Genomic DNA, 27063 nt, shown 5'->3' with positions numbered 1-27063 from the left:
AGTCAAGCTAAATAGAAAGGCAAGCAGCAAGGTTTTAGTTGGGCTGCCACATAACCCATATTGCCAGCAGAGTTCAGCTTGCTCAAGGTGACATCCCTCAGCTACTTTGGGACTCAGAAGCTAGGCAAGTCAACCCTATGAGCACAGGGACTCTTCTTTCAGTTCTTACTGGGAAATCACACTCCTTCTCTCTTTGATTCTTCCAAGCATGCAATGGAGCCCGGGCAGCTTTTTATCTCCAGGGATTTTAGGATGGGGCTCCCACAGTGAAGAAGTCTGTCCACGTCTGATTTAAAATTTGGAGCGCTGTTGAATGAAATGAACTTAAGTATTCACAGTTCAGCCAATTCTACGCTCTCAGGAGCCTAACTGCAATGGATTCAACTTGGTTGCTCCCCCAAAGACATTAGGAAATACAGAACACACTGAATTTGTGCTCTCTTCCTTCACTGACATTGCCCCAGCTGCAGCATACAGCCAGGAAGACACGGGGCAACCACTAAAGCCATCTCACACAGTAAAGCTCTTCCCTGAAATCTCAGCGAAATATCTCTGATTTTATTTAAATTACTGATTAGAAAGCAAGACAAGAAATGCAGTCAGTTCCTTCCAATTAATATTACTGTTTTCTGTGCATTTCTTCTAAATAAGTAGAATCAGTTAAAGTAATTTTTGTAGCAAAAGTTTTATACATTATAGAATTACCAATTGCATCCATCTTGGTAAGGCAACTCATTTTTCCAGGATGCAGGTGTGGACAATCCCTTGAATTTGTAAATTCTAGTGCAACAATGAAATACTAATGCTTTTAGCATATGAATATAGGGAATTGGATAAATCGTTTATGTTTCTTTCTCTGACAAAATAAAAGCTAACATTTATGTAGCAGCGACAAAAGGAAGATTACTAGAAGGTAGCTCTGACAAGTATCCTTTTTAAAAAAAGGAAGAGAAGAAAGGAAAAGAGCTCATTCTCCATGCACTAATTGGAGTGTTCTGCCCTGATACATGGCAAAGTATTTTTCAACCTAAGTTATTTAAAAAACAATAAAGGTACCCTTCTGCCAGATGAAAAATGTTTCAACATTTTCTGATAAGAGATAACTTTTGTCCTTTAAAACCTATTATACAGACAACCTGTAAAATGCCCTTTCGAGATTGAGTGTTGTAGCAGTCTGGTATGACTACTTACTGAAATATTTTCAGTGCATCATAAAATTAAATTATGTGTTCCAGCTCATTGGCTCCTAATTTAGATAAAACAGTAAGATCTGAATTCATAAGGCTGGTTGGTCTGTAAGGGGGCCCCAGTAAGGGACTGCGTATTAGGCTATTAAGCCTTTAATTTTAGCTCGGCTGTAGTTATGTCATGTACTTGAAGTGAAAAAATGATTAAACATTTTGAGAAAAAAAAATGATCAATGGGATGCTTAAATGAGCATTTATGGGGAAAGCATTTAGACCTGGCATTTATGCAGACCATAAACAATTTCTAATTACATCCACAATGTCTTCTCTATGAATAGATCATGCTTTCTTCCTTTTATAGATGAGCATTTAGATAAGAGGGACAGAATTGGTTAGGGGTTAAATGTAATTTCAAATAAGCATCAGATTCAAACTGAAAGATACAGTTAATTGCTTCTCCCTTGTATGTAACTGAATCATCATCTTCTCCTTTGGAAGGAATAAATCTGAACATATCTCTTCCATGGCAGCAATTTTCCATTTTGTACAACCATTCTCTCATCTCTGTTACATTTTAAATAAGTTCAGTGAGTGAAGAGTCTACCACAGAGAGTTCATTTTTACGGAGTGTTAGTTCAGCTGCAACTTCTCCTGAATGACTTAATACATATAGCTATTATGTAACTCAGATTGTCTTCCCATGTTTTAATTTATTCAGTCATTTCCTTTTTAAAACATGTGCTATAAGGTACAGCATACCTTCTGGTTGTGATTTTGAAGGCTTTCAATTTATTAGTTAGATTTCAGACACTTAAATATTTAGTTATAAAAATGTAAAGATTTAGAACAGTTGGAAACTCCTGTTTCCATATTTTACTCCTGTCTTGCAAGAGCTTTTGTCCCAAGGTGAATGTGGTAATGATGTAGATGTGATTTGAATAAGCCCTAGATAAGGTATTTTTTTCCAGAAACACACAGTGAGAAGTTTGTTGGGAGAAAAAGTTATGAGAATAAGAGCAAGCCACCAAGGATTAGAGGAAGGAAACTTGGAGCTACATCTCTTCTGGTGTTCAAGTATGAAGTCGTCCAACTCATTAGTTATCTTATTCAACCTTGACATTCATTTATATGGAAGACAAGGCTACAAATGACTTTAGCAGGCATGCCGAGTCTCTTCCTGCAAGGAATATAGTTAGGAAGAAAATACAGTAGTCATTTTAGAGCAACTTGCAAGAGGAATGTGGACTCTGTTAGGAGCTTATCTCAAGACATGAATTATTTGTTTCCCCTAATAAACATCCTATTACACTGGTTACTATGTTTAGGCTCAAGATTGACAAGGAGGTCTTGCATAGCAAAGATTTAGCTACTGTCTCATGGTGCTGCAGACCAGATGCTCAAAAAACCTGGTCTCACACAGAGTTGTTTTAATATTTGTGTAGCAGCCAGGCGGGTGAGTTTCCTGTATAAAAAGAACATTTGAACTTTAGGCGTCAACACTAGAAGAATTCATGTTCTTTAATTAGGTCACTGATCCCTCTAAATTTCTATGTCTTGACTAGACATAGAAACATTTTCTGTTCCTCAAGACAGTCAGCCTGTCCCCTCTGGTTCATTTGAAAGAGGATGGTTAAAACTGTCTTCCAGGCACATTCATCTAAATCCCCTAGGCATTGCATTCTTATCTACATACACACAGAGTGTTTATAAAGGAATAGCAAATCCTACCAAATAAAATCAATCATGTTGTACATTAATTTTCAGGGATGTACATAATGAAACACTGAACCTTGCAAGTGAGAATATGGCCCACAAACATCTGGATAAGGTGCAATCAGTTTTAACTCTCTAAGACTTACAGTTGCAGATGAATTTTAGAAGTCTGTTGGTCTGTTTAGTATAACAAAAAGGGAAATAAATATTAAAATATATCAAAATTTTTATGGTTCTGCATCATTTTTGTGTTGGCCAGGACCTGTTCTTCATTTTATTTTTTTTTTTAATTGTGAGTAGTCTTGCTATTAATCACTTTACAGTGAGTAGACATCAAGAAATTTCTTTCTTACTATTAATGATGGCTATTACATGAGTAATTCACTTCCAGGGCCTGCTGTGGTACCCACAGAAGTACTACACAAGTTCCCACCAAAACATGTAGGACGCAAAAGTCATGCAGTGCAGGTTACACTTTCCTTCTCTACTCTCTCCATCTTACTTCTTCTGAGATCTTAAATAATTTGAAGTTGCTTTCCCAAGGTATGTTATCCAAGTTATCAATTTTATAACTAGACTGTGTAAAAGATCTGAAATTTCCTTTTAACATACATGTGATCTGAATTTTAAAAAGATCCCACGGAATGCTACTTGATATCTAATTTCTTTTACCCAAAGTCGTATTTTCAACACAGGATGATGCTTAAAGGTTTACTTTGACATATCTATCATGAGAGAAAGGTTACTATGTAAAAGGTTATATGTTAAAACTTACTTTTTTTTTCATTTTGACTTTTTTTTCAATTCCACAGCAAAAAAGAAAAACCACCAAGTAATTTTACCGTCATGCAGGCCAGGAGTTTGTCATTCTTTGCTTGGTAACATTTGAATCTGATAGACAGAGGGCAGCTTCTACAGTGCTAGGGGACAGAGAAGCCTAAGCAGAAGAGAGATCCTTCCCCGTAAATGGAAAGCCTGCCTCATAACCTCAGTCAGATTTTAGATAAGAGGAAATCCACGCAGGAGACAGCTACTGAAAACTGAGCTCCAAAAATTTCACCAAAGGTCTACTTTCAGTCTGACAGAATTCAAAATAATGGTCTTTGAAATGCACAACAGACTAATAGACTAATCGACTACAAACTAATTATCAACTGGTAAAAACTGTCGTACATATAAAGGGAGGAATTTGGGCTATGGAACTATCTCAAGTAAGCAAAAATGACACTTGCAAAAAAATTGGGGGCTGGTCCCTCTGAAATCAATGGTAATCCTCTTGCTGATTTCAACACACTCGTAGTTTGTCTCTGATATTTGCATTAGGTTCCAATCATTAAAACTAATTATGTGCTTCATTCACCTTGGAATACATAGCCTGTGATTAGAGCCCCAGACACCACACTGAACTACATGTATGTTGTTTGAATTATGACAAACTAATAATAGGTCATAAATACAGAAACAGGTCTGCAAAAGCACTGTTTGCTCATAGGATTAATTATAGCAACACTGAAATTTTTCACTTACACTTGGTTCATACTGGAGATCTTCCCTGCATAACTTGAAAGCTCACAATCAAAAATCAAGCTAAATCAAACAGCATGACAAACAATCTGCCTAATCTTCACCTTGGCTGGGGTTCAGAAATGTCAGCTACCTTAAAAATGAGTCCTGGCACTGGCACAGTTTCCTCAATAATTTTTTTTCAATCAGATACCCAGAAAAGTTAAGTATAAAAGTCCCTTTTACAAGTCTCCTTCTGGGTGATGCAATGTACTAACTTCAAGGTTTTTGTGACTGCAACACTTTGCTTCTGCTGAGATTAAAAGATGATACAGAAGAAATTAAAGCAAGGGATTCAGGATACATATTTGAAAAATTCAATTATCTTTTAGAACACAATTTGCTTTAATAGTTAATTTTTCTTTTATGTAAACTTGAGATCCATTCTCTACTGATGATAGTTATACTTACAGTACTACTGAGAAGTTTTCTAAACATCTTCCCAGTTTACCTGAAATATATATATGTTAATATAAATATATGTATTTATATAACACAATTATATATGTATATACCAAAAGATATGTTTTACTCAGGTGTGTTCTACAGAAAAAGGCAAGTCACTGGAACTAAAAAGTTAAAATCAACCACTTCATCAAAGATACTGGTGAACTACAGCTTCATCACAGCTGAAAACAACTACATTAATATTCAACTACGTGCCTCATTTTCCCCTTTGTGAATACTTGTATAAATCTTATTAATGAGAAACTGAACACTAAGGGATGCAAAAAAGTTTTTGGCATAATATTATTTCAAAAAAGCTGTCAGTAACACCCTTTTGTATCTTAAGTAGTCTTTTCAAACCCGCTCATTTATTATGGTCTTTGAGTCGCTTGATGGAGTTTCAACTACCACAGGCATTCCAGAAACCATTAAATCTAATTCTTACCCCTAGGGGATTGAGAACAGATGAAACTTCAGGCCTACTACTATTATTATCGTTACTAGTTTTGCGTATTTTAGAAAATAAAGTTGTTTTGAAACCTTACATCTAGGTTCAGCAAATATAAGACCTTAAAGGAAGTATCTGTGATGGACCCAGTTTAATCCCTACATAACGCAAGCTACTCTATAAAACTAAGATTTCATAATTTAACACAAGTAGCATTTTGTGTTAAGGATATCCCCAGGCTTAAGGTCAACAGGGCAGCAGTTTACTTGCCAGAAACTTGACTGCAAATTAGAAGGGACTATAGGATTTAAACTAGTTTTTGGTAGTTGCTCTTGAAGTCTCCTTAACAATTTCAGAATCAACTATGTTACTTTTAGCATTCAGCAGCATAAACTGGATAAGGTGGAAAAGGCAGAGAAACTGCAAACATTTTATCACCTGTATCTATGTAACTCAGTCTTTGCAACATTCAGCTTCTTCATGTCTCAGTCATGAACTCAGTATTGTACTCTTCATCATAACTTATCTCGCCATGTGAGCAAGGGTAAGTCCACTGACAGCTACCAAAGAGTTACTGCTTTTTGTCACTGTAATAGTAAATATATTAATTCAGTGATAATTGTTTTTCACTGCAGACAAGGGCAACAAATGGAGTACTTATAAAAATCCTCAAGATAAAAGGCAGGGAACTGGAAGCATCCCAGGAAGTAGGGAAAAGCATTGTTTCAATGTTGTGGGTATTGAACTTGTTTTGTACATTACATAATGGGAAAATATTTGGGCCCTGGCGTTTAGCTACATTAAATAGTTTTTGCGATTATCAAATTTTGTAGCCTAGTTTCAGCTTTTAGAAGTTGCCACAAAAGCAGTTTTCTGTCATGTACACTGTACAGGCATAAACATAATCAATTAGATAAACTGACAGAAAATTGCCGGTCATTCAAAAGGGAGAACTTCCCTCAGGAATTGATAAAATTCTATCATGCTCTCAGAACTCAAGGGCTGTGTTTATGCCATAAGCATTACACAGGAACAATAGTCATTCAAAATACAGTAATTACTTTGCATTCTTCTGTAAAGGGGAGAAAAAAAGGAAAAGACTACACTTAGATCAATTTTCTAACCTAACCAGCCATGGTTTACATTCACAATCTGCACTCATGTTTTACTGTTTGATTTCTTTTTTGCTTAAATGGGCAGCCACTGTTAATTACTGTCAATTACTAGGCAAATGCCGGCTTATTTAAAGCTATTTCCTTTGAAGCTTATGGATAAGAGTGGCCTTGAAAAATTGTTCTCATCTTGGGAGAAAGCAGTATGTCTCAAATCCATTAGCAGGGCAGGGAGGAGGCTGCCACAGGGAGCATCCTGGTGTGAATGCAGTGCAGGTTTGGCAGAGCTAGCAATAGGTACTGCACAGTGATGAACGAGATCAGAAACACACCACAGCCCTACTCCTTCATCTATCCACATCTGATCATTCAGAAGAGCAGGTGGGATCTGCTGGCAGGACCCCATGGGAGTAGAGGGGCCCAGGAAAGTTGGTTCACCCTCAACAACAGCCTCCCCACAGCATTGTCCTTTCCAACATGTAGGAATCTGAGGAGGAAAGGCAGAAGGCCAGCATGGATGAAAAAGACACTCTTGATTCAGCTTAACCAAAAAAATGAAGAACATAGAGGGTGGAGGCAGGGACAGTCTACTCATAAGGAGTATGGAGATATGGCATGAGTGTGTAAGGACAAAGGTAGAAAAGCAGCAACACTGAGCATCTTTGAGAGGCCACAATGATTAGAGGAGACTCCTGGAGACTGTAAAAAAGCAATGCCATATCATCGTCAAGAAGAACAAGAAGACTCTGGGAAAATACAGGCCAGCCAGCCCAGCCTCAGTCTCCAGGAAGATTATGGAACAAATCCTTCCAGAAGCCATTTCCAGGCACATGATGGACAAGAAGATAATAAGGAATAGCCAGCACAGATTTAACAAGGACAATTTATGCTTAACTGACCTGATTGCTTTAAGATGAAATGACTGCCTCTGTCAACAAGAGGCTGCAAGCCTCCCACAGTATCCTTTCAGACAAATACATAGAAGATAAGGGAGGTGAAGAACTGGCTGAACCTTGGGCTTGAAGGTTTGTGATCAGCAATGCAAAGGCCCTCTGGGAGGCAGTTGCCAATGTCATCTTATCAGGCATTGATAATACAGCCCATACTGTTTAGTACCTTTACAAACAAACAGGGAGAGTGTGTACTTTCAACTAGTTTGTAGACTGCAAAGTTTGCAGCCCTGCCCTCCCAGACTGGTCGGGAAGGGCTGCAGTTCATCAGAGGGATGTTGATAGGCTAGGGATATGGATCTGTAGAAAACTCGTGGAATTCAACAAAGGGAAATGCCCAGTCCTGTGCCAGGACAGAATATCCCCATGGAACAGTTCAGGCTGGGAGCTGATTGGGTGCAGATTTACAGAAAAGGATGAGAGAGCATTTGAACATGAGCTATGAGAAGTGAAGAAAGCCAAAGAATATGGGGCCATATTAGCAAGAGCGCAAGCAGCAAATCACAGAACCTTTTCCCCCCTTCTATTTGGCACTCAAGAGACTGCATCTAAATTACTATGTCTAGTTTTGGCCTCCCCAGTATAAGACACTGGAAAGAGCCTGACAGGAGTCTATCAATATTAGGGGGAACATTCCATATGAGGATGGGCTGAGGGAACTGGTTTTCATCAGCCTGAAGAAGAGAAGGCTATTAGGAAATCTTACTGCTCTTTACATCTTCCTTGTAGGAAGACAAGGAGAAGATGAAGCCTGATTCTTGTTGGAGGTGTGCAGTGACAGGGTAAGAGACAACAAACACCAGGCTCAACATGGGAAATTACACACAAGAAGAAAAGAATTCACCATTAGAGTAGTGCAGTTTTCAATATGCTAATCATAACATGGATTGAAGAAAACATAAAACTCATAAAACCTGAGGTTTAAGCTGTTAATGCAAGCAGTAATCTATCGCTGGATGAAAGCACTGGAAAGACAGAAAGCCTATTAGGACAAAGTGGAACTTACTGAAACTCAGAGCATCAGTGTTAGACACTTCTACTGGCTGTCAATTTCTTCTTCAGACAAACTGAACACAGTTTATTTGGGATACATATGAATTTGTCAATAACAATTTTCTCCTTGTGGGAAATTTGCAGTTCTTTATTGTTCCACACTGGAATCCCCCATGATTGACTAGCACACTCTCAGAAGCACCTGACACTATATGCAGCAAGACTGGCATAGCAATCATTGGTCTAATCCTATAAATGTTTTTTACATGCATGAAGATGAGTCTTTCCTCATAGCTTAATTATTGAACATAAATTATACAGTAAAAGAAATAACCTTCAGTAGGAACATCAAAATATGACAATTGGCTGTGCAACCAGACATGTTTCTATTTAACACACCTGATTAAGGAAGCTATTAATTTTCTAAATGCGTGGCCAAACTTCTTTGTAACACCTGACACAGCATTTTGCTAGGGTAATAAAAGAAAGCTGACAGCTGCAATTTTCTAGAAATATGGATTAAGCCTTTCAGTATGCTCTTGGGAAAGTTTTCTCTTCTATAAGCTTCTGTAATTTGTTTTTAAATGGCTTGCTTCTGATCATTCAAATCCAGAGTTCTCTTGCATCTACTCCAGTCCCAGTTTATTTTTTGTCACAGACATATTAAAGCATTGGAAAAAAAAAACCCATATAATCTCCTACATATTCTCTCTGACACTGGTTTTAAAATTATTTTGTTTACAACTTTCTTCCAGGTGTTCATAACACCAAAGATTACAGAAAAAAAAAAAACCCATGCTGATAGAGTTGATTACCACTTTTTGCTAAAAAAACCCCCCAGATGATATTAACTGAAGGGGAACATTGCAGAGAAAGTATCTGGCTTTCTCTTCTGAGAACGAGACGCACTGGTGCCTTGTGCTGTCTGGTGACAGGAACTAAATATATTATCTGCATTCTCCAAGACATTCCACTTTGAACTTACCATGCCAGTAGTCATGGTACAAGTGAATGGACAGCTGCCATGAGGAAGGCATTTAATGTTCGAAACAAAGATTAATAGAGCAACCACAGTTAAATATAAATTAAATAGGATAAATACATGTGGCAACTACCTTTATATTTATAATTTAAAAATAATGGTTCTAAAATTTGCATAGTTTAAAAAATCATCAAGTTACAAGATAATAGATTCTTGCTACTATTAAAATTGGATCACGTAGCCCTCTGTTCATGTAATATCATTTGTACACCGTAGCAACAGCAGATGACTAAAAGTAAGACTACTAACTTTGTCCTATTTTAAAAACAGCTAAAGAACAAGTTTAAAATTTGCTCTATTTATCCTGTAATTTTCTTCATTTGCCTCTCAGTACCACTTTGCATTAATTAATTAAACTACTCAATATACTAAAAAACTACTAAATATATTCTATAATTTGGGTTATCGAAAGATATTACCACACTATAGTCTGACAAGATGAGAACAAATAAATGTGAAAGTATTGAACTGTGCCATTTAAACATGTGCTTAGCATTTTAAAATGTCAAAGTCTGCTATAGAAAATAATTGCTCTAGAATTTAAATAGCTTCAAAGCATACCATTTTTCATAAACTGGATATAACAGTCATGATAAAAATGTGTGTGCACTCACAAAGTGGAAGAAGTCATACAGAATAATATGCCTTAAGAGAAATTACTGCATTTACAGAATATAGAAGAAAGTTCTGGATCAAATTCACGACTTTAGCTCTGCACACACAACTCCCTTACCCTCCACGGTGACAGATAACACAGTGTTCAAATCTAGACTTCAGACCTTTATCACTTCAAAAACATATGGGTCAGTCTCTGTGTGTTTTGGATTTGCCCACTGGAATATATTTGCTGTGAGCACTTACACAGAGATGTTCATAGGAATATTTTGAGCTTCATCATTTTGATTACTGAAAGCAGAAGCTTAGAGTAGTTCATTTTTCATGCCTGGCACTCTCACTTTACTTTCAAAAGGATAAATTCAATACTCAGGACGATAAGACAGTGCTTAGCACAACCTCTGTACATAACAGAAGCTTACTACAACTAGCTCAAATTATTTAGACTAATATGATGAGAGGGAAAATGTTACTGTCCCATCTGGCAGACAAACAATAGACAATGACAAACTACATGGCATTGCAGTCATACAAGTGGTTTGCAGGACAGCCATGGAGAGGATTCATATTTCCCAAAGTCAGATCGGTGTCTTAATGACAAAACCCTCCTTACTACCACAACACTACATCCAATTACACGAGGAGATGTCAAAGCAGAGAAATTTAATTTCCTCCTTACTGAAGTCTTAGATGTTTAAAAAGTGTCAGCAGAGCAATCATGAAACCTCTAGTGACAGTTTGGGCACAATGGGGTAACACCAAGATCTTGGATGAAACACATCAGACGTTACAGCCAGTTAATCTAGTCCTCCAATCTTGACAGATTCAGAACTGATAAAAAAAACAGTTTTAAAACTCCTTTATGAACAGTAAAACGAAAGGTTGTGGTGGATTAAGAGAATCTCTGTTTCAGAAGCCCAGCTCCTACACTCCACATGGTCAGCTCTTTTATGATCCCAATGATGCTTGTTTAGCGTCCCTCCAAGAGCCTCTACAGCTCTGCTAACACCACCGTCACACACTTCATCACATTCATGTTTATTTTTCTTGGCAGGCCTACACAGGTCCTGTGTAACACTTCCTATCACTAAATTTACTCAAATGTTACTTTTATACCTACAAATTACTCACAGAAAACAAATGTTAAAGCACAAAACACATTGGGTTTGTCAGCACTACTTGTTTCTGACAATCCTCTTTGACTTATAAATGTAACTCTTGCAATTTCTCAGCAGGGTGCAAGGCTTACAGGCAGAATAATAATGCCCTCTAAACTAGTATCTCACAAGGATTTGGCATTAAAGATACTTAGGCATGAAACATTCACCAAGCAACCCTGTAAAAAGAAAAAATACTAAGACAAGAACTCCATGACAGTAAATGCTGTGTGCAATAAAAAATGTGGCAAGAGTTTGCAATCCTCTCTAAGTAACAGCAGTAACAACAACATAAAATCTCCCACTGAGTTCATTTGACACAAACTATCCACAACTGCTCAGCAAAACCAAGAAGGACAGGACTTCTATTTCTAGCAGCTGTCTCTAATGCTGAACGCCCTGTGAACACTTTGCAGCGAATAATGTTTTCCTACTTAGCCATTGACAATGAGAAACTAGAGTGGCACAAAACATCAGTGGTTGAATAAGATGAGTGCAGGCAAAAAAAAAGTCCCCAAAAGAGCACTGGCTTTTTGGCAAAAACAGCTGAGATCCACAGTCTATTATTAGCACAAGCTGACAGTCAATGGGAGTAAAGCCAAAGGTGTAGCAGTGCTTAAGGAAAGGACTCAGGATGACCTAAACAGCATCAGTGTAAATCTGGCATTAGTGTGAAGTAAGCAAATAGTCAAAACACTCATCAGCAGAAGTACATAACAGGTAACTCTCAAAGTCATGCTGGAAAAATATTTAACATCCATTTTTATTTTCATGGCAGTTTATAAAAGACTTGAGAGCTCAGAGGCACAAATAACTTTTCAGGCATGTGCTGCTATGATCCGTGGTCAACTGAACTAAAGGACTGTTCTACGCCAGTAAAATACGAAAACAAAGATGAGAAGCCAAAGGCTGGAACAGGCAGGTAGGTGGAAGAGTTCTTTCAGCCGGAGGTAAAAGGAAGGAGCAAATGACTTGTCCTTCTTTTTTTCCCAAACTTACTTGCCTTACTTCCCATTCAGAGTTATCTTCCGCAGCATTTTATTACCCACTCATGGATTACACTACACAGTGCAGTTCCCTCCTTCCTCCTCACCTTTGCTCACCACAATCTCCTCCTGCACAATACACTGAATGCCATAACATGCAGGTGACAGCTGTAACACACAGGAGAATGAACATGCCCTAAAAGGCCCAGGGAGTCAAAGGTGCTAGCATAACCCTTCTCACTACACAATAACAAGCAGTCAATGCATTTGGCATTTCAAGTACAGAGGATTCATCACAACCCACCATCATAATGATCCACCCGCAGAGTGTCTAAATCTTTAATAAAGAAAAGCAATTAATGCTTTCAAGATTTCAAGGTATTACAACTGCTTGCTTTCTGCTAACACTTCTTGCTCTCTTCCCACTTACATGACAAAACATTTCATGGGGAGGTCAACAAGGGGAAAAAATCTGTCATGTCATTATAATCTAACAGTCATTGGATTAAATCTTCCGTGGAAGAAGCCTAGGAAGAAACAGAAAAGATATTTGGAGCTGCTGTTTTGCTGGTACCCAGTTTTTTGTAATTGAAGAAAAAAACCCCCAAAAGCAGAAGGAGGTATAATTAAAGTAAAAACAGCTTCTGTCTCCTGCATACCTTTAATTGTAATATGTTGACCAAGTTGGGCTCATGATCTTATCAGTTGTTCTCAGATCTACCAAACGATGCTAGTCCAGACAGCGTAAGGCTTAGGTTTTAGCACCTTTGCCAGCTGAGGATCCACAACTCACATGCTAGAGGAATCACACGTGTTAATTAGGACACGCTTTTCTTGAACAGAAGGCAACAGAGATGGGAAAGAGGAGGAATAAAGTGGAGAAAGAAAAGAGCACAAGGTAAGAGAAGAACCATACACTTTGCACTCCAACTGACTTACTCAGGGTTTAGCCACAGTGCGTCAGAGTGATGATGCAGACTGTCTTTTCAGTCCCAAGCTCTAAGATTTATCCAGCAACATTGCAGCAGGCACTGGCTGCAAGTGCCCACTGAAACCAGGGGTGCTAAACTACCTGAGGCCTGAGAGTCAATAGATCTGACTGCTTACTGATCTTTAACAACAGGAACAAAGCTCTGTATAAGAGCCAATCTTCAAATAGTGCATCTGTTCAACTAAAAGACAAGAAAAAATAGTCACTGACTTACTTATTAAGGGTATTGAATAAATTCATTTTTCATTTAAAAAAATAGAATATTTAAAAAAATAAGTAATTCAACTCAGAATTTGCTTTTAGAACAGATGGGCTTACAACTCTAAAATTTACTCTTCCATCATATGTTGCATGTAATTTAAGTGACAGCTTGCTTTTCTCTTTCCTCTCTCTGTGCCACCTGCCAGAATGGGTCTTTGATCTACCTCTAGAAATAAAGGATATGTTATATATTTTTTGAAACTCACAAAACTACTAATTAACCTTAAAATAATATGACATAAATAATTGAATGTTTCCCAGCCTTATCTTTTCTTGGTTCCAAAAAGAAAGCAATATATACTGCCATGATGCAAGTTTTGCTGGAAGGTTATGTCCCCACTCTCTCAAAACCTGTCTAGCCCTTTTGAGTCAGACCATAAATCTCTCCAGATCCAGAACTATCCAGAAATTTTACTAGCAAGGGAAGAAGAAAGTTTTGGAAACAGAGCTTTTAACAAAAAGATTGGATGACAACAGAAAGAGGGGGCAGGTGGCTGGGGCAGGTGTTTCCTAGAACCCTGACCATTTTACATGCCAAAGAATGCAAAAGGGAGATTAAATCACACTTCTGCCTGATTAGGGTTAGAATTCAAACTTCTCCTCCAGGAAAGCACCATCCCTCTTGTTTGTCTGGAAGAAGTTGCTCACCTGTAGCCAAGTGGGTAGAACACTTGATCACAAGGGCGACGTGTTCATTCAGCTCTCTGCTCCAACCCAAGCTGTCTGTCATGGGCAGACAGCCCAAAGCACCATCACCAGAGAACAGAGTGAAGAAGGGGTGGAATCACATCTTCCTGATTTGCGACTGATGCCAGTGCCCCCAGTTTCTGTGGCTTTTTGGTGAAAACTATTTCAACACAAATTCATAAACTGTTTCAGCTTCAAAGCCATTTTTAAAAAACTGAATAGATTCAGTGAGAAAGGTTCTGAATGTCCGTCAGAGACATTACACAAGCTGAGTGCCACACACTACAGTTAAATACCTGAAACTGGAAAAGTGCTCATGTTCCATAGATTCAAATGCAAACCCAGGAAAACACAGGCCAAAAAATACCCCAACCCCGAAGAACCATTGTTATTGTCTCAGATTAATATAAACACTTAATGAAAAAACATGCAAAAAGCCAAAATTCAGCCATGGTAACAAAGGAAAATTCAGTCAATACAAGACCATTGCAGAAATAGCTAAATAAATTATTTGCATGATGCTCACTATACAAGAAGAGAAGACCTTCACAGCTCTGAAACAAAGTATCAGCAGAAGCTTTGGGAAAGATTAACAAAATGAAGAGACACAAAACAGCCAGATTCCAGAGTTCACTGGAGAGCTCTAAAACAATGGAAGCATGATCAAATCAGCTGCTATAATAAACAAGAGAACTGGTAGGCACATGGGAATATGATGTAATGGGGAAGAGAAAGCATGGCTTTGTAAAGAGAAGTCATAACTTCAAGATTACTTGCGTTTCTGTAAGGAGTTAACAATTATTTGGGTAAGGATGATTTGGTTAATGTAGTATATTTAGGTTTCTAAAAAGCTCTCACAAGCCAAAAGCTCTTAAACTATTTGTCATATAGTAAAATAAAAGGTCTGTCATGAATTACTATTTAAAGGATGGAACAGAGTAAGTGGGCAGTTTTCACAATGTTACTAGTGGAATTCCAAAATGACCTGCTCCATTAAACATAAATACCCTGGAAAAGATGACAAACAGCAAGGTTATAAACTTGCTAAATGATTCAGGTCAGCTCAAAGTAAAACTGCCTACAGAAAACTGCTTTCATGGTGACTACACATGACAAAAGCTGGTGAAATTCTGTGTTGATAAATGCAAAATAAAAGACAACTCAAACTGAGAATGGACAAGGATAAGTGCTAAATTATCTACTGTTCCCAAGGAAGAGATCTTGCAGTTGTTGCCAATAATTTTCTGAAAACAGTGCCTCAGTGGCCAATGGAAGTCAAAAGGGTGGATGTTGCATTTAAAATTATTAGGAAGGAAACACAGAGTAAAACAGAAAACATCATAAAGCCAGAGTGCTCACGTTTTGAGTCTCTCACACAAAGCTCAGCAGCAGCCTCAGGAAAAAACAACTTGGAAGAGACACCTTTGTGTCACAAAAACAACAGAATTTTACCAAATCAGGAAAGAGACTGCAGGAAGTGAACAGAGATTGACATGTCATTATTTCTCATGTCAGGAAAACCTAACAACCCCATGGTTTTGCTGAAGTTATTACGCAGCAAGCATAAAAAACCAAAACCACTTTCTTTGAAAAGGCATAATTAACTTGTGGAACCCATCACTACAGAGAATCAAAGCACACACATGTCCAAAAGCAAGTTTATGAATGACAGCATTAAACACAATGTTTTGGATGTATCTTCCATCCTCTCAAAAGCAGGATTTGCTCTCTTTTTCCTACTCTCATTAACTGTCTGCTGCCAGTCCCTGTTAGACACAGAACACCAGGCTAGGTTATGTTGTCTATCCCAAGCTGGTGGCACGCACTTACCTCTTGCTCTTCTCTGCTAGTCCCACTCTGAGGTTCTTCAGCTGTCATATGAGGCTCTTGTTTTTCTGTCTAGCCCTGAAGGTGTTTGCTTCTGAGTAGTTTTTTTCTTTAAGTCTCACTAGTCAGACCAAAATACTTTCGAATTAATTACACTCATCAGAGGTAATTATTTCATTAAAACTCTGCAGATGGAGATGAAATTGCAAAGATGGAGATTCCAAGCTACCAAGAAGTGCAAGATACCCTTTGCTCCTGATGATCAAAAGCGGATGCAATACTGGCAAATAAGACAGTCTTTGAGCATCAACAAACAAGACAAGCTAAGGACAGAAAGAGCTGATGTCCAGCACTGCAAGGATTTGGCAGTGCACTTGTCTTCTGTTTATAGAAAGCATAATGGCAGCATACAGCCCTTACAGGGACTGAGCAGAGGATTTGTGCAGTGTCTGCACTATATAAACCTGCTTGGTGTGCCACTTAGCTTTTACAATGCCTTGCAAAAAACAGAGAAAAACATAACATAGATCTTGCACCTTGTTCCTCTTCAAAGAATTGTTGCAAAGGACAAAGATCTGAGGCACCCATCAGCCTACCACTAAATACACCTTGCTTGTTCCCCAAAAACTAATGCTTTGAACTAGAGTAGAAAAATAGAAGAGGAACAGTGGAACCTAAATTTAGATTCTTTCTTCATGTACATATAACTGAAGGTGAAAGCCAGGCATATAAGCATTTAACTAGTTGATTCTGAATACTGAGATACTTTTAGATCTTTTAAATTATTTACAGGACTAAAAGGGTGGTCAAACATGAAAAATATGTCCAATTATTAAGAATAAAAATAAAATAAAAAATAGATCATGCTTACTTTCTAAAAATATCTACACTACTAAACACACATTCAGCAAGACAAAATGCCTGAATCTACAAGCACCCAAGCAGTGCTCACTCTAAAAGCTCTCACTCTTGCAATTCCCATTCATTTTGCCCAAATGCAACACTTAGATTATATTTTAAAATTACTCCGCAGCATAAGGAAAGTATGAAAGTGTGTCTGAAATTACTTACTCTCCTACTTGCTTCTTTTAAAATAGAATGAGAAAAATGATAAAAACTTTTTTTTTATCATCAAGCAATTTCATTCATTGACTCATGACCATTAACAGCATTTACAGCTCCGTAAATTATAATGCGCTTTGGGGTAGGAGCTGGTCTCCATAGGAGCTGGGAAGAAATTTTCTCCCATCTGCTGCACTGCACAGTTGTAGAGGTGCATTGTCAGTACAATGGAAAGTCCACTCTATGTGAATGGTGGTGGCAGAATATAAGGCTTTGAATGCCAAAAATGTTGAAATGACAAATTCTATGTGATTGATGAGAAAGCCCTATGAAGCTTTCTACTCACTGCCAGGCTCTGCTGCTGTGCTGTGCACGGACCACGAGACCACTGAGTCTGTGACTTCCAGGACAGTCTAGACAGTACAGCTACAGCAAGGCAGACCGAAACAGAGAAGAATCTCTTTCCTACCAAGTCTGAATTTTAATTTTTCCTGTTGTAAACAGCTCCTTGACTGACTAATCTTACCCCCAGCAAATATAATTTGATTTTACTGTAGCCATATATGTAAACATAATATGAGAAAATCATGGCATTAACATTATTAACTACTAACAAAATTATATTCCTCAAGTAAAAGCTGGAACATAACTTAATTTAATCTAATACATTCCATGCACACAGACACACACAGACACACATATATACACTCACACCAAAATAACATTAATTTAAACATCATGTTTCCACTAATCTGAGGTCAGTATATACAGGACTGAAAACTGTACTTAAACAGGATTTATTTGTCATTCTACTGTATTTTCTATTACCATAGAACAAGGTAAGAATGAATATTTCAGAGAAATCTGAAACTGGGAGGAACTTATATTTCAATATCCCATGTAAAATAAACTAAAACTAGGAGTTCGTTGTGTACATAGGAGCGATACCAGTGATAGCTACAGCCCAACCCAGTACCAAAAATATTTAAGTGCCAACCTGAACCTCCCATCTCCTGACATTGCTATCCATATAGTTATCAGGACACACGTGAGCTGCACGGCAATGCTCTGTGCAAAGATGTCAGAAGGAAAAGGGTGAGCTGGTGACCAAAATCCTCATCAAAATACTGTTTTAGGGAAACATAGTTCTATTAAGCACAGGTAGAGCATCTTCACTTCTGGTTTACTGATCCTTCTTACAGACAACATTTCTTCTGCTGGGAAGCTCCAACTTACCTGTGAGTCAACGTCATGGAGATGAAGCTGAGTGCTGGAGTTGGTCTGTGTCATTAGTATTGCTAAATACAGGCTTCAACCTATCACATAAATATGCACGGTAAACTTGAGACAAAATTTACAAGAGCATGTCTCTAAAAAAGCTGCTGAAATCCATGGGATTGCTCCACACTATCTTTAAGATACACATTCAAGCAGCTGAACATGAAATACCTGATCTGTAAAGTTTTAATTTTATTTCTAAATATTCACATTCTCTCTTTCTCCCTAGAAGTATTCATAGAAAATTGTGGGTTTATGTATGCATCAAAATACTGCAAGAGTACTTTAGACTAGAAAACCCACTTAAAATTTTATTAATTTCCACATTTACTCAAATGGCGCCAGGACAGGGGATGGAAGAAAACAGGTATGCCATGAAAGTCTTGGCATCTGAGTGACTATCCCAGCTTTTGAAGCAGCAACAGAAACACATCCTTACAATTAGAAATTATTGTTTTGAGAAAAACAGTATCTACTTAAAAACAGCATTTCAGGTAGTTCATTTAATATTGCATAAATATACTTTGTACTGAATTTTTTTAATAGAAGTGAAATTCAAAAAACAGTTTAAGTATGTGCATGTATAAGTAAAGCAGCCTGTGTATGTGTGGGTGTGTAAATACCATATACCCAGATGCAAACCTTCAGTGCATTAAGTAAACTTCAGCTCTATACCTTAGTACTCAATTCTGAGTCTGGTTACCTTCCGGATTGCTAAGTCTTTCTAAATTAGAACAAGCAATTTCTCTTTGTTTTACCTAATATTTGAAAATGGCAAAAAAGTCCCATGGGTCACTGAAAATTATCCCTTCATTCCTGCCGCCTGTTTCAAGTCAGTCAAAACATTCCAGACTTCAAAAGGGGGCTTTGCCTGCTTAGGCCATTTTGGTGTCCTTCTATGGTTGGCCTATGAGGGATTGGTTATTTGGATAAATTAGTTTGTGGAGCCTGCTGGCCTTCTAGAAGACCTCAGTGTCTGACTGCAAATTAGTTCTACCGAACATGTAGAAATCCCTGGGCAGACGAGAAGAAATAAATGGTGATAAAATCTAATACTACAATGTTTGTAATGAGATTTTATTCTGCTCTGTAGCTTGTAAGCAAAGCTAATGTTGAATTAAAAATTTTCGAATATAAAAATGTCCATGAAAGCACAAAATCAGATCAGTATCCGAGTCACAGCAGAGAAGGCTGGATGCCAACTTTAAAGTTAAGCTTCCCGCAGGAATCTTTTACAAGAACAAACAAAAAACCTCCTGGTTTTCCACAGAATCAATTAGGTATTTACATTACGGATGCACCCCTGCTTAAGCCAGGAAGTCACACAGTTGAATTCCGCTGGAGCTTGGGCTGTGAATAAACTGCTATGCAGTCTTTTAGTGCACAGTTGTACAACTGCCTAAGGAGAGTTTATCCTTAAGGAAGAGAAGTCAGAGAGCCAAAACTAACAAACATGGCTCCTTGAGCGGAACAATGGTCCAGAAAACCTAGTAAAAAAGAAAATAAACTTCACTGGCAGTTTGCTTTTTACTGTTAAGGACTAAGCTACACTTCATCAAGACTTCCAAAAAGAGACTCCACGCTGAACAGTTGCACACAGTGGGTGGAAAAAGTCAGATGGACTGTGTATTCCTTATATACCCACTTTTACAAGTCATCTAAAAATGCCTCATGCCATAACAAAGCAAATGCTCCACCCCTCTAAAGGAAACAAGGATTTGTAACCAAGATAAGTGGTGGTATCTGGTGACGGACCCCAATGAAACCCCTACAAGGCCTCTGTGACCCTGAGGAATTTGCCCAGCACTACAAGCTGTGGGTAGCAGTACCTCTGTCAGTGCTGCAAGCACCGCTGCCTATGGCACTGTAGGATTTCTGCCACCAATTAGGAAAAGTACATTTTAAGTGACAAGAATTCCTCCGTGGTGTTACTGCAAACCCAGATGAATGAAGAGCTTCTAGTGAACAATGTTTTCAAACTGTCCACAAACAGCTTACAACTTTCAGGAGTATTTTCACTAAAATGTTTTGAAAGAAAAAAATTCTATCAATAGTTACTGATTGAGCAGCTGCTATAGACGGCCTAGCAGCAGCTCATTTCAATTTGGGGAACTTAAATACATCAGCTAGTTCCGGCTGTTCATTCTTTTTGACACTTACTGAGCGTAATAAGTGGGTTTTGTGGCTTATGTTTCCAATATTCTACCAATTGCAGATAGAGAGGGGAAGGGGAGTGGGAAGGGTGCAGGCGATTACATTTTATAGGCTCAGTTACAGATTGCAATTGCAGGGCGCTTGTTGGTTATTGCCTTGCAGAGCTTTCCAAAAAGGAAGTGTGTCACACATTTCTTCAAAACAGGAGGGGAACGAAGAAGGGAGAACAGTGCTGTGCCAGTCTTTGAGAAAAACTAGGCAGCACATGCATGACTTTCACAGTGACAATGCTGTAAGTTTTCAACCAAAGGTAAAATACTTATATTTTCACCCTTCTTCCTCATAGACTTTGTTCCCTAATGTGACAAACAGGTAATGTGAGTGAGCACGACAAACATGTCATTGATGATGCTGTTCAAATCTGGAGGTCACGTCCGGCTGTCACCAGCCATGCCCTCAGGCACAGCCATGCCACCACCGTGGCAGTGGCCTCTGAAACCGCTTGAGAGTTGTGCTGCCGGATCCTGGCTCGCCTTGAAACAAAATGAACTTTCTAGCCCTTCTGGTAGTGAAGATAACCTTGAAAATGTGAAGAGAGTGTAATCTGATGCCTCAGTAAGACTGCAAGGAGCTTGAAACAAAGACAGAGAGATGTGAACTGCCCCAGCCATCTCTCTCTGGGCCCCATGGACTCAGCATTTCTGTGGTCGTGGAGTCTGGCATTTTTCCAAGATTCCACAGAATCTCGCATGTTTGCTGCAAAATTCATTATTTTGCTGCAGCCAGGTGCTGGATGTTTTTGGTTTGGGCTTTTATTTTCCCCTCCCCCTTTCTTGCTGAAACCAACTACTTGCTCTGTGTCTTTCCACTAGCAGAGGTATGAGGTGAATTTTCGGTGCAAAGTGCCACTCTCTGGTACGTGGCACGGCCTTCGCAGGAGAGAAGTGTCCAGAGAGCAGCAGGGAGGAGAAAGAAGTTGGAAATATGCAGCCAGGCTGCCCAGAGCACTGACTGAAAGCTGAGGTTTGGGGGCTGTGGGGGGAATCAGAGAAGATTAACTGCTGGAGTGGACCAAGAGCACCTCCTTTTTTGGCTCATTGGGCACACACTGTTTGGATCTAACTTGACTGCTGAGGGCCTCAGAGTCTTCGCTCTGTTTTCCAGATGGGCAAACTCCATCATCAAAAATACTCCATGCTGAAAATACTTCTTGGTGCACAATTTTGCAATGAGAATTTTCAATTATGATCCTGGACAGGGTAGGAATGAAAATTATTTTATGCTATATAATAACTTAATATCGCTACCAGAGAGAGAGTTATGGAAGAAACGCCCTCCAAAATATCCCCAGAGGGCATAGTAATTGCTGAAAACATGCCAATACTTAGTGGTGAAAATTTTCTTGTGCTGAGTTTTGCAAATAAATAAACCTCATGCATTTCTTAAAAAAAAATCACAGGCAAATCAAATGAAATAAAGTACCTGCTGACCTCTACACTGCCCGTTTTAAGGGTTTTTTTAGAAGTCATCATCAGGGTACCTCTAACCACCTGGGTTATCAAGTTGAATCTTATCAGTGTTTGTCATGGTTTTAGGGCTTCTAGATGGTTTCTAGGGCAATGGATTCATGCCAATGCCAAGTTTGGAACTGGTAGATTTGGCCTACCACAAATATAAGCCATGATAATTTTGCATAATTTTTTGAAATCAATTTGGTATAAGATGTACTGTTACCCATTCCCAGTCTCCTTACAATCAGAATTTCTGTAACATCCAAAATGACATTTTCATCTCAAAAATAATTAAAACAAGAGGTTATTTTTTTATTTCTCAAGTATATTTGAGCAGTGGGACTTGCTGCAAATGACTAGCAGGCAGAAAAGCCCCCTCAGGATGGTGAAGAAAATACGAATTAAAAAACCTCAACCATTTGTTTTAGCTTGATAAAACATGAGTGAACCATCTTTGATAGATGCATGTACCATTAGCAAGCAAGCTTCAAAGTCTTTTTTGGACATGGAAAGAAAGAAACAGAACTTCAGTGAAATTTTCAGATAGGATAATACACTGATATCCTCTGTCTAGCTGGCCTCAGCTAGACAGAGTCTAGCTTATGTTGTGCTTCTTTCTCAAGCACCTATTAAAGGCAAGGCAGGGGTAGACGTAAAGTTCAAGTTTGCAAGCCCAGGGTTGAAATTCGTTTCCTACAAACTGCGAACCAAGCAAGTGACAGTACCATTAGAACCACTTTTTGGTTAGGAAATGGCTACAATACTCTCTCGAAAAAAGAGTGTAACAGAAGTGTAACAGAAGTGTAACAGAAGTGCAAAAGTGAGTTTACTGGGCTTATTACAGCATCCTCTGTACATGGCAACACTGACAGGCTGTATTCCTACCTGCAACATCATCCTCTTCCTCTAAAGAGAAATCTTGGCCAAAGACAGTGGCAAAGTACTCATCTACTCTCTCATACTGTTCTCTGATAACGTTTTTTCATTTTCCTTTACTTTGTCCTTCTCTTGGTACTTTCTCTGTTGTCCATCTCTCCCTAAAACATTATCCAGCTTCATTTCTCACTTGTTGATAAAGCTCCTCCCTTATCCACATGTACCTGAAATTGCTTCCACCACACAGTTTGCATTGTCCAGTTGCAAAATTAAATTACCTTTCAACTGGTATTTGTAGGGAAGTTTCCCCCTTTTCCTATGGACCAGCACCAGGTTTTTGAAATCACTACATGTGCTTGAGATCTTAAATCCCAAACAGGTTTTGGTTTCTGGTTTCTAATTACAGAGTGCTAATCTATCCCTCACTCTCTCTCTCTTTCTACGCACACACACAGAGCAAAATAAACACAAACACTGTTCATGCCGTCATTTTTATTTTCACTGAGACTATTTTGCCTTCTGACTACTGCTTTTAGGAAATCTCCCTGTTGGTCAACTGGCTGTTGCAAACACAGCAGCCTGTCCAGTTATGAATGACTTCTAGTGAGACCTAATTGAAGGATCTGATTCCAGGGTTTAACACCCCAATTTTAAACTCTCCAATGACACTGCAATCAGAAGAGTTACACCCTGACCTGTGCTATGTACCTTTGGGAGTTTCAGTCCTCGTTTACAGAAGCCTGAGTGCTGGTCAGTGCAGTGGGTCTATTCAGCAGTTACTGGTTTAGATTTTGATAATCCTGATAGCATGAACAACTACCACCCACTTGGGTAATGTGAAGGGAAACTCTGAGCAGACAAAGTGTTTTACAGGCTCTCTGGACTAAGTGGTGAAAAGAAGGAATGGAATGAATAACCCCAACAGGAGTGCTGGTGGTGCCAAACCATGAACAAATATTTCCCTTAACACTCCTGTTATGTTAAGTGACAGTTACATTTGTCATTACATACAGATTCAGCATACAATTACCCAGCCCAAACCCTCCACAGCACACGAAGCCCAGGCTATGCCGGGCACACAGAGGGGAAGTATTGCAATGGAAGCCACAGAAAATCTTGACAGCATCAGGGAAAGGCTTTTCATGCATGGAGGAAAGCCTGACTCCAAACAGAACGAGGAGCTTGGGTGGTGCTGAAAGCTCTGGCACTGCAACTGCAAACAGGACCATCCCTGTTTAGTGCCTGTTGGTAACCATGGCCACTCACTTCCCTAAGAGTTAACTGGTCCTGTCCACACGTGGTGGTACCAGCGATGGATAAATCCCCAAATGTACACATAGAGACAAGACTGTGGAACAAATGAACATTGGAAAATAATCAAAGCCATATTGCTTCAGACAGCAAAAATTACACTACACATGAAGTGTAACAAAAACACACAACACAACAGGCTTATTGTTAAGGGGCTTGGCTTTTCCTACTCTGTTGCTACATGAAAACCTAATGGAAGCATCAGGGAAACTGGATACAGGAACATAGAATACAAAGGGAATAGTGAGAGATAATACAGAGAGTACTGTCAAATGTAGAAAATAAACACATCAGAAAAAATGCAGGAAATAAATCTAATTAAATTTACTAAATAATAGTTTTTGGACTTATTTTACAACTGGAAAAATAAGGCAATTTCAATATGCACAGTTTCTGTTAAACAATTCAGAATAAAAACATATATGTAGCATTTCAAATTTCACTGAGTGCCAAGAATGATGTCACAAACTAAAGTAACAAATCCAAAACACACAACTAATCATATGACCATGCATGAAACATTCTTAATTGTACCTGATAATTTGCAAAATTTCTTACTATTGTGACTCTGTAAGCAGACATTTACAAGAAACAATAACGTACTACATTTTTTGCCACTGTTGCACTCGTCTCTCCCAGAAGCAGTATTTGCATATATTCACACAGGCAAAGAGAAATAACTTCAAATAATGGGATGAAAACTCTCTAGCAGACAAAAATATTAACAACATAAATGCAGCAGGCCAAATATTTCTCAGAGAAAGCAACAACTGTCATTTTTTAAATATGAATCACTGAAGACAAATATTTTTAAAGCTATACTTAATTTTCTGTAGCATTAGCATAAGCCTCCATCTCTCAATTAATTTCATCACTCACTGCTTCTTCCAATCACTAAAAGTGCATGTAGCTCTCTAAGACTTTCACTCGCTTGGTTGCCACAAAAATAATTGCTACTTTAAAAACTGCAACTTTTTTCTCAGGGCTGACAAGTTGTTTACTTACAGACTTCCCATTTATTCCCTCGGGGTCTTCCATTGAAGATTTCTCCTTCCAAATTATATATGGGCTATTACTTACAGGGAGGTTCAGACAGTCCCAGTACACACACACCTGTGGAAAAGACAATACCACATCGTCGGATTAATTTGTTGGCATGAAACTAGGAGCTGATCTTCACTTCTGCAACTTTCCAGTAACTAACAAGTATTCACAAGTTGGGAGCAGTTGTCTTTGAAGAATTGAATCAGTCTTGAAAATAAACACGTATCTGAGCTGTTTATTGCAAATCCCCACAAGCCAAAAGCAGGCAGCGAGAGTCCCGTTGTGCTCACTGTATGCAGAATAAAAGGCAGCCGGGAACTCTTCTACCGTCACTATTTCTGTGCCAACAACACATCTCTTCTTCTTTTTTTTTTTGGGGGGTGGGAACTTAGTGAGTGCTTCTTGTGCTTTCTCCATGGACAACTTGAATGGAAATGGCTTATTTTAAAAGACACGGCTCCTTTTTTTTTTTTTTTTTTTTTTTTCTTTAGGAAGCTCAGCCTTCCCCTGATATCTATCAATGTCAATCGTACTTTAATGCTAAGAGGAAATAATAGCAAAGAAATATGATTGTAGACTGAGCCAGGATAAAAAAGAAAATCCACAAAGTTTTCAAACATTGCCCTCAAGCTAAGGATATTTTTATACTAAATCTCTTCAAGTTTACATTACGTCACAGCCCTAGGCCCCATAAATTATAAATATGGGATGCTTTGTGTTCTCTCACCTTCAGAAAGGGTGTTCTTTGATGTTAAAAGTAACAGTGAAGTACCAAGATGAAACAACAAAGGCTTACCCTCCCAAACAGATATCAACACAAAAATTGGTTTCCTTCCATGGACAATTTTCTTTAGAATAAAATGCCGCAAACTTCTTAAAATTCAGAATTATTGATTGGTGTAATTTAAACAAACCCAGCTAAAATCCTCATTAGAAAAATCAGCGCTTTTTTAAAAATACATGAAGAAAATGCTGTCAATAAAGAATAAAAATGAGAATCTGATTAAGTGTATGTATATATATACACACACATGTTATATACACAGAAATGTGAATAGCACTTTGTTCTTCTGTGACAGGTGAAGATATGGTCTGAAGATATTCAGTTTGTCCTAAGACCACTCTGCATAAGAAACACATAATTTAGAATCAAAACCTAAAATCTTATTCTTTATCTTTCTACCTGGATAAGACTCTATCAAGAAAATTAAAAAATCCCTTTGAACCCTGTTTTTTGGACACTACTCACTGCACACATTTGGCTCCTTCTATAAAAACTAAGCCTTAAGAAAGTGTTAATAGGTCCACTCCACACCCTAAGGAAGATGCTAATATGAACCATGCTTCTGCAATGCATCCACTCCCTTCTTTCTGGTTTACAATTGAGAGATAAAATCCAATCCTGCCCCTGCTGAGAACAATGGTCAATCTGCAATATTTCTATGAAATCAGGGTTTGGTGCTTATATTTGTTCTGACACCAGATTATAGGTTAGAAAATTATTCATGGCTTTAAAGAGTGACAATTAAAGTTAGGGAGGGGAAGGACAAGAATTTCTTCTAACTTAAAAAAAAAGGGAAGAAAACAGCTCTCTAACAATGCCCCACTCCTAAGCAATGACTGACATCTGTTTCAAAAACTCTTTTATTGCAAAATTCAATAAATGGAAAAACCGCACAAACTGAAAGTCTGCCACTTCAGCGAGGGAATAAAAATGGAGCCTTTTCTAATGGAAAAATATTCAAAAGTCAATTGATGTAATGCTGGTATGGATGACCTGATGGATTTTCAGATCAGCAGTGCTCTCTTTACTAATGGAAAGAAAACTTTACCAAGACTGGTAATTTT

General features: G+C 38.3%; 1 protein-coding gene across 7 annotated transcripts in view; it reads right to left on the bottom strand.

The window, feature by feature from the left end:
* The window catches only part of EYA1 (EYA transcriptional coactivator and phosphatase 1), a 150673-nt gene extending 125375 nt beyond the window's left edge, over positions 1–25298 (bottom strand). For 4 of the 7 annotated variants that reach the window (XM_017731226.1, XM_017731228.1, XM_017731227.1 and 1 more), the window contains exon 1: positions 25177–25298. In XM_017731226.1, the coding sequence (XP_017586715.1) occupies positions 25177–25209 (33 nt within the window). In that variant the 5' untranslated portion in view covers positions 25210–25298. The remainder of the gene's footprint in view (positions 1–25176) is intronic. The other 3 variants (XM_008631382.2, XM_008631376.2, XM_008631377.2) reach the window with 1 other exon arrangement.
* Between the last annotated feature and the right edge of the window lie 1765 nt (positions 25299–27063).

This window comes from Corvus brachyrhynchos, unplaced genomic scaffold (genome assembly GCF_000691975.1).
Source record: "Corvus brachyrhynchos isolate BGI_N302 unplaced genomic scaffold, ASM69197v1 scaffold633, whole genome shotgun sequence".
NCBI lineage: Eukaryota > Metazoa > Chordata > Aves > Passeriformes > Corvidae > Corvus > Corvus brachyrhynchos.
This window is presented reverse-complemented; position numbering and strand designations above follow the sequence as displayed.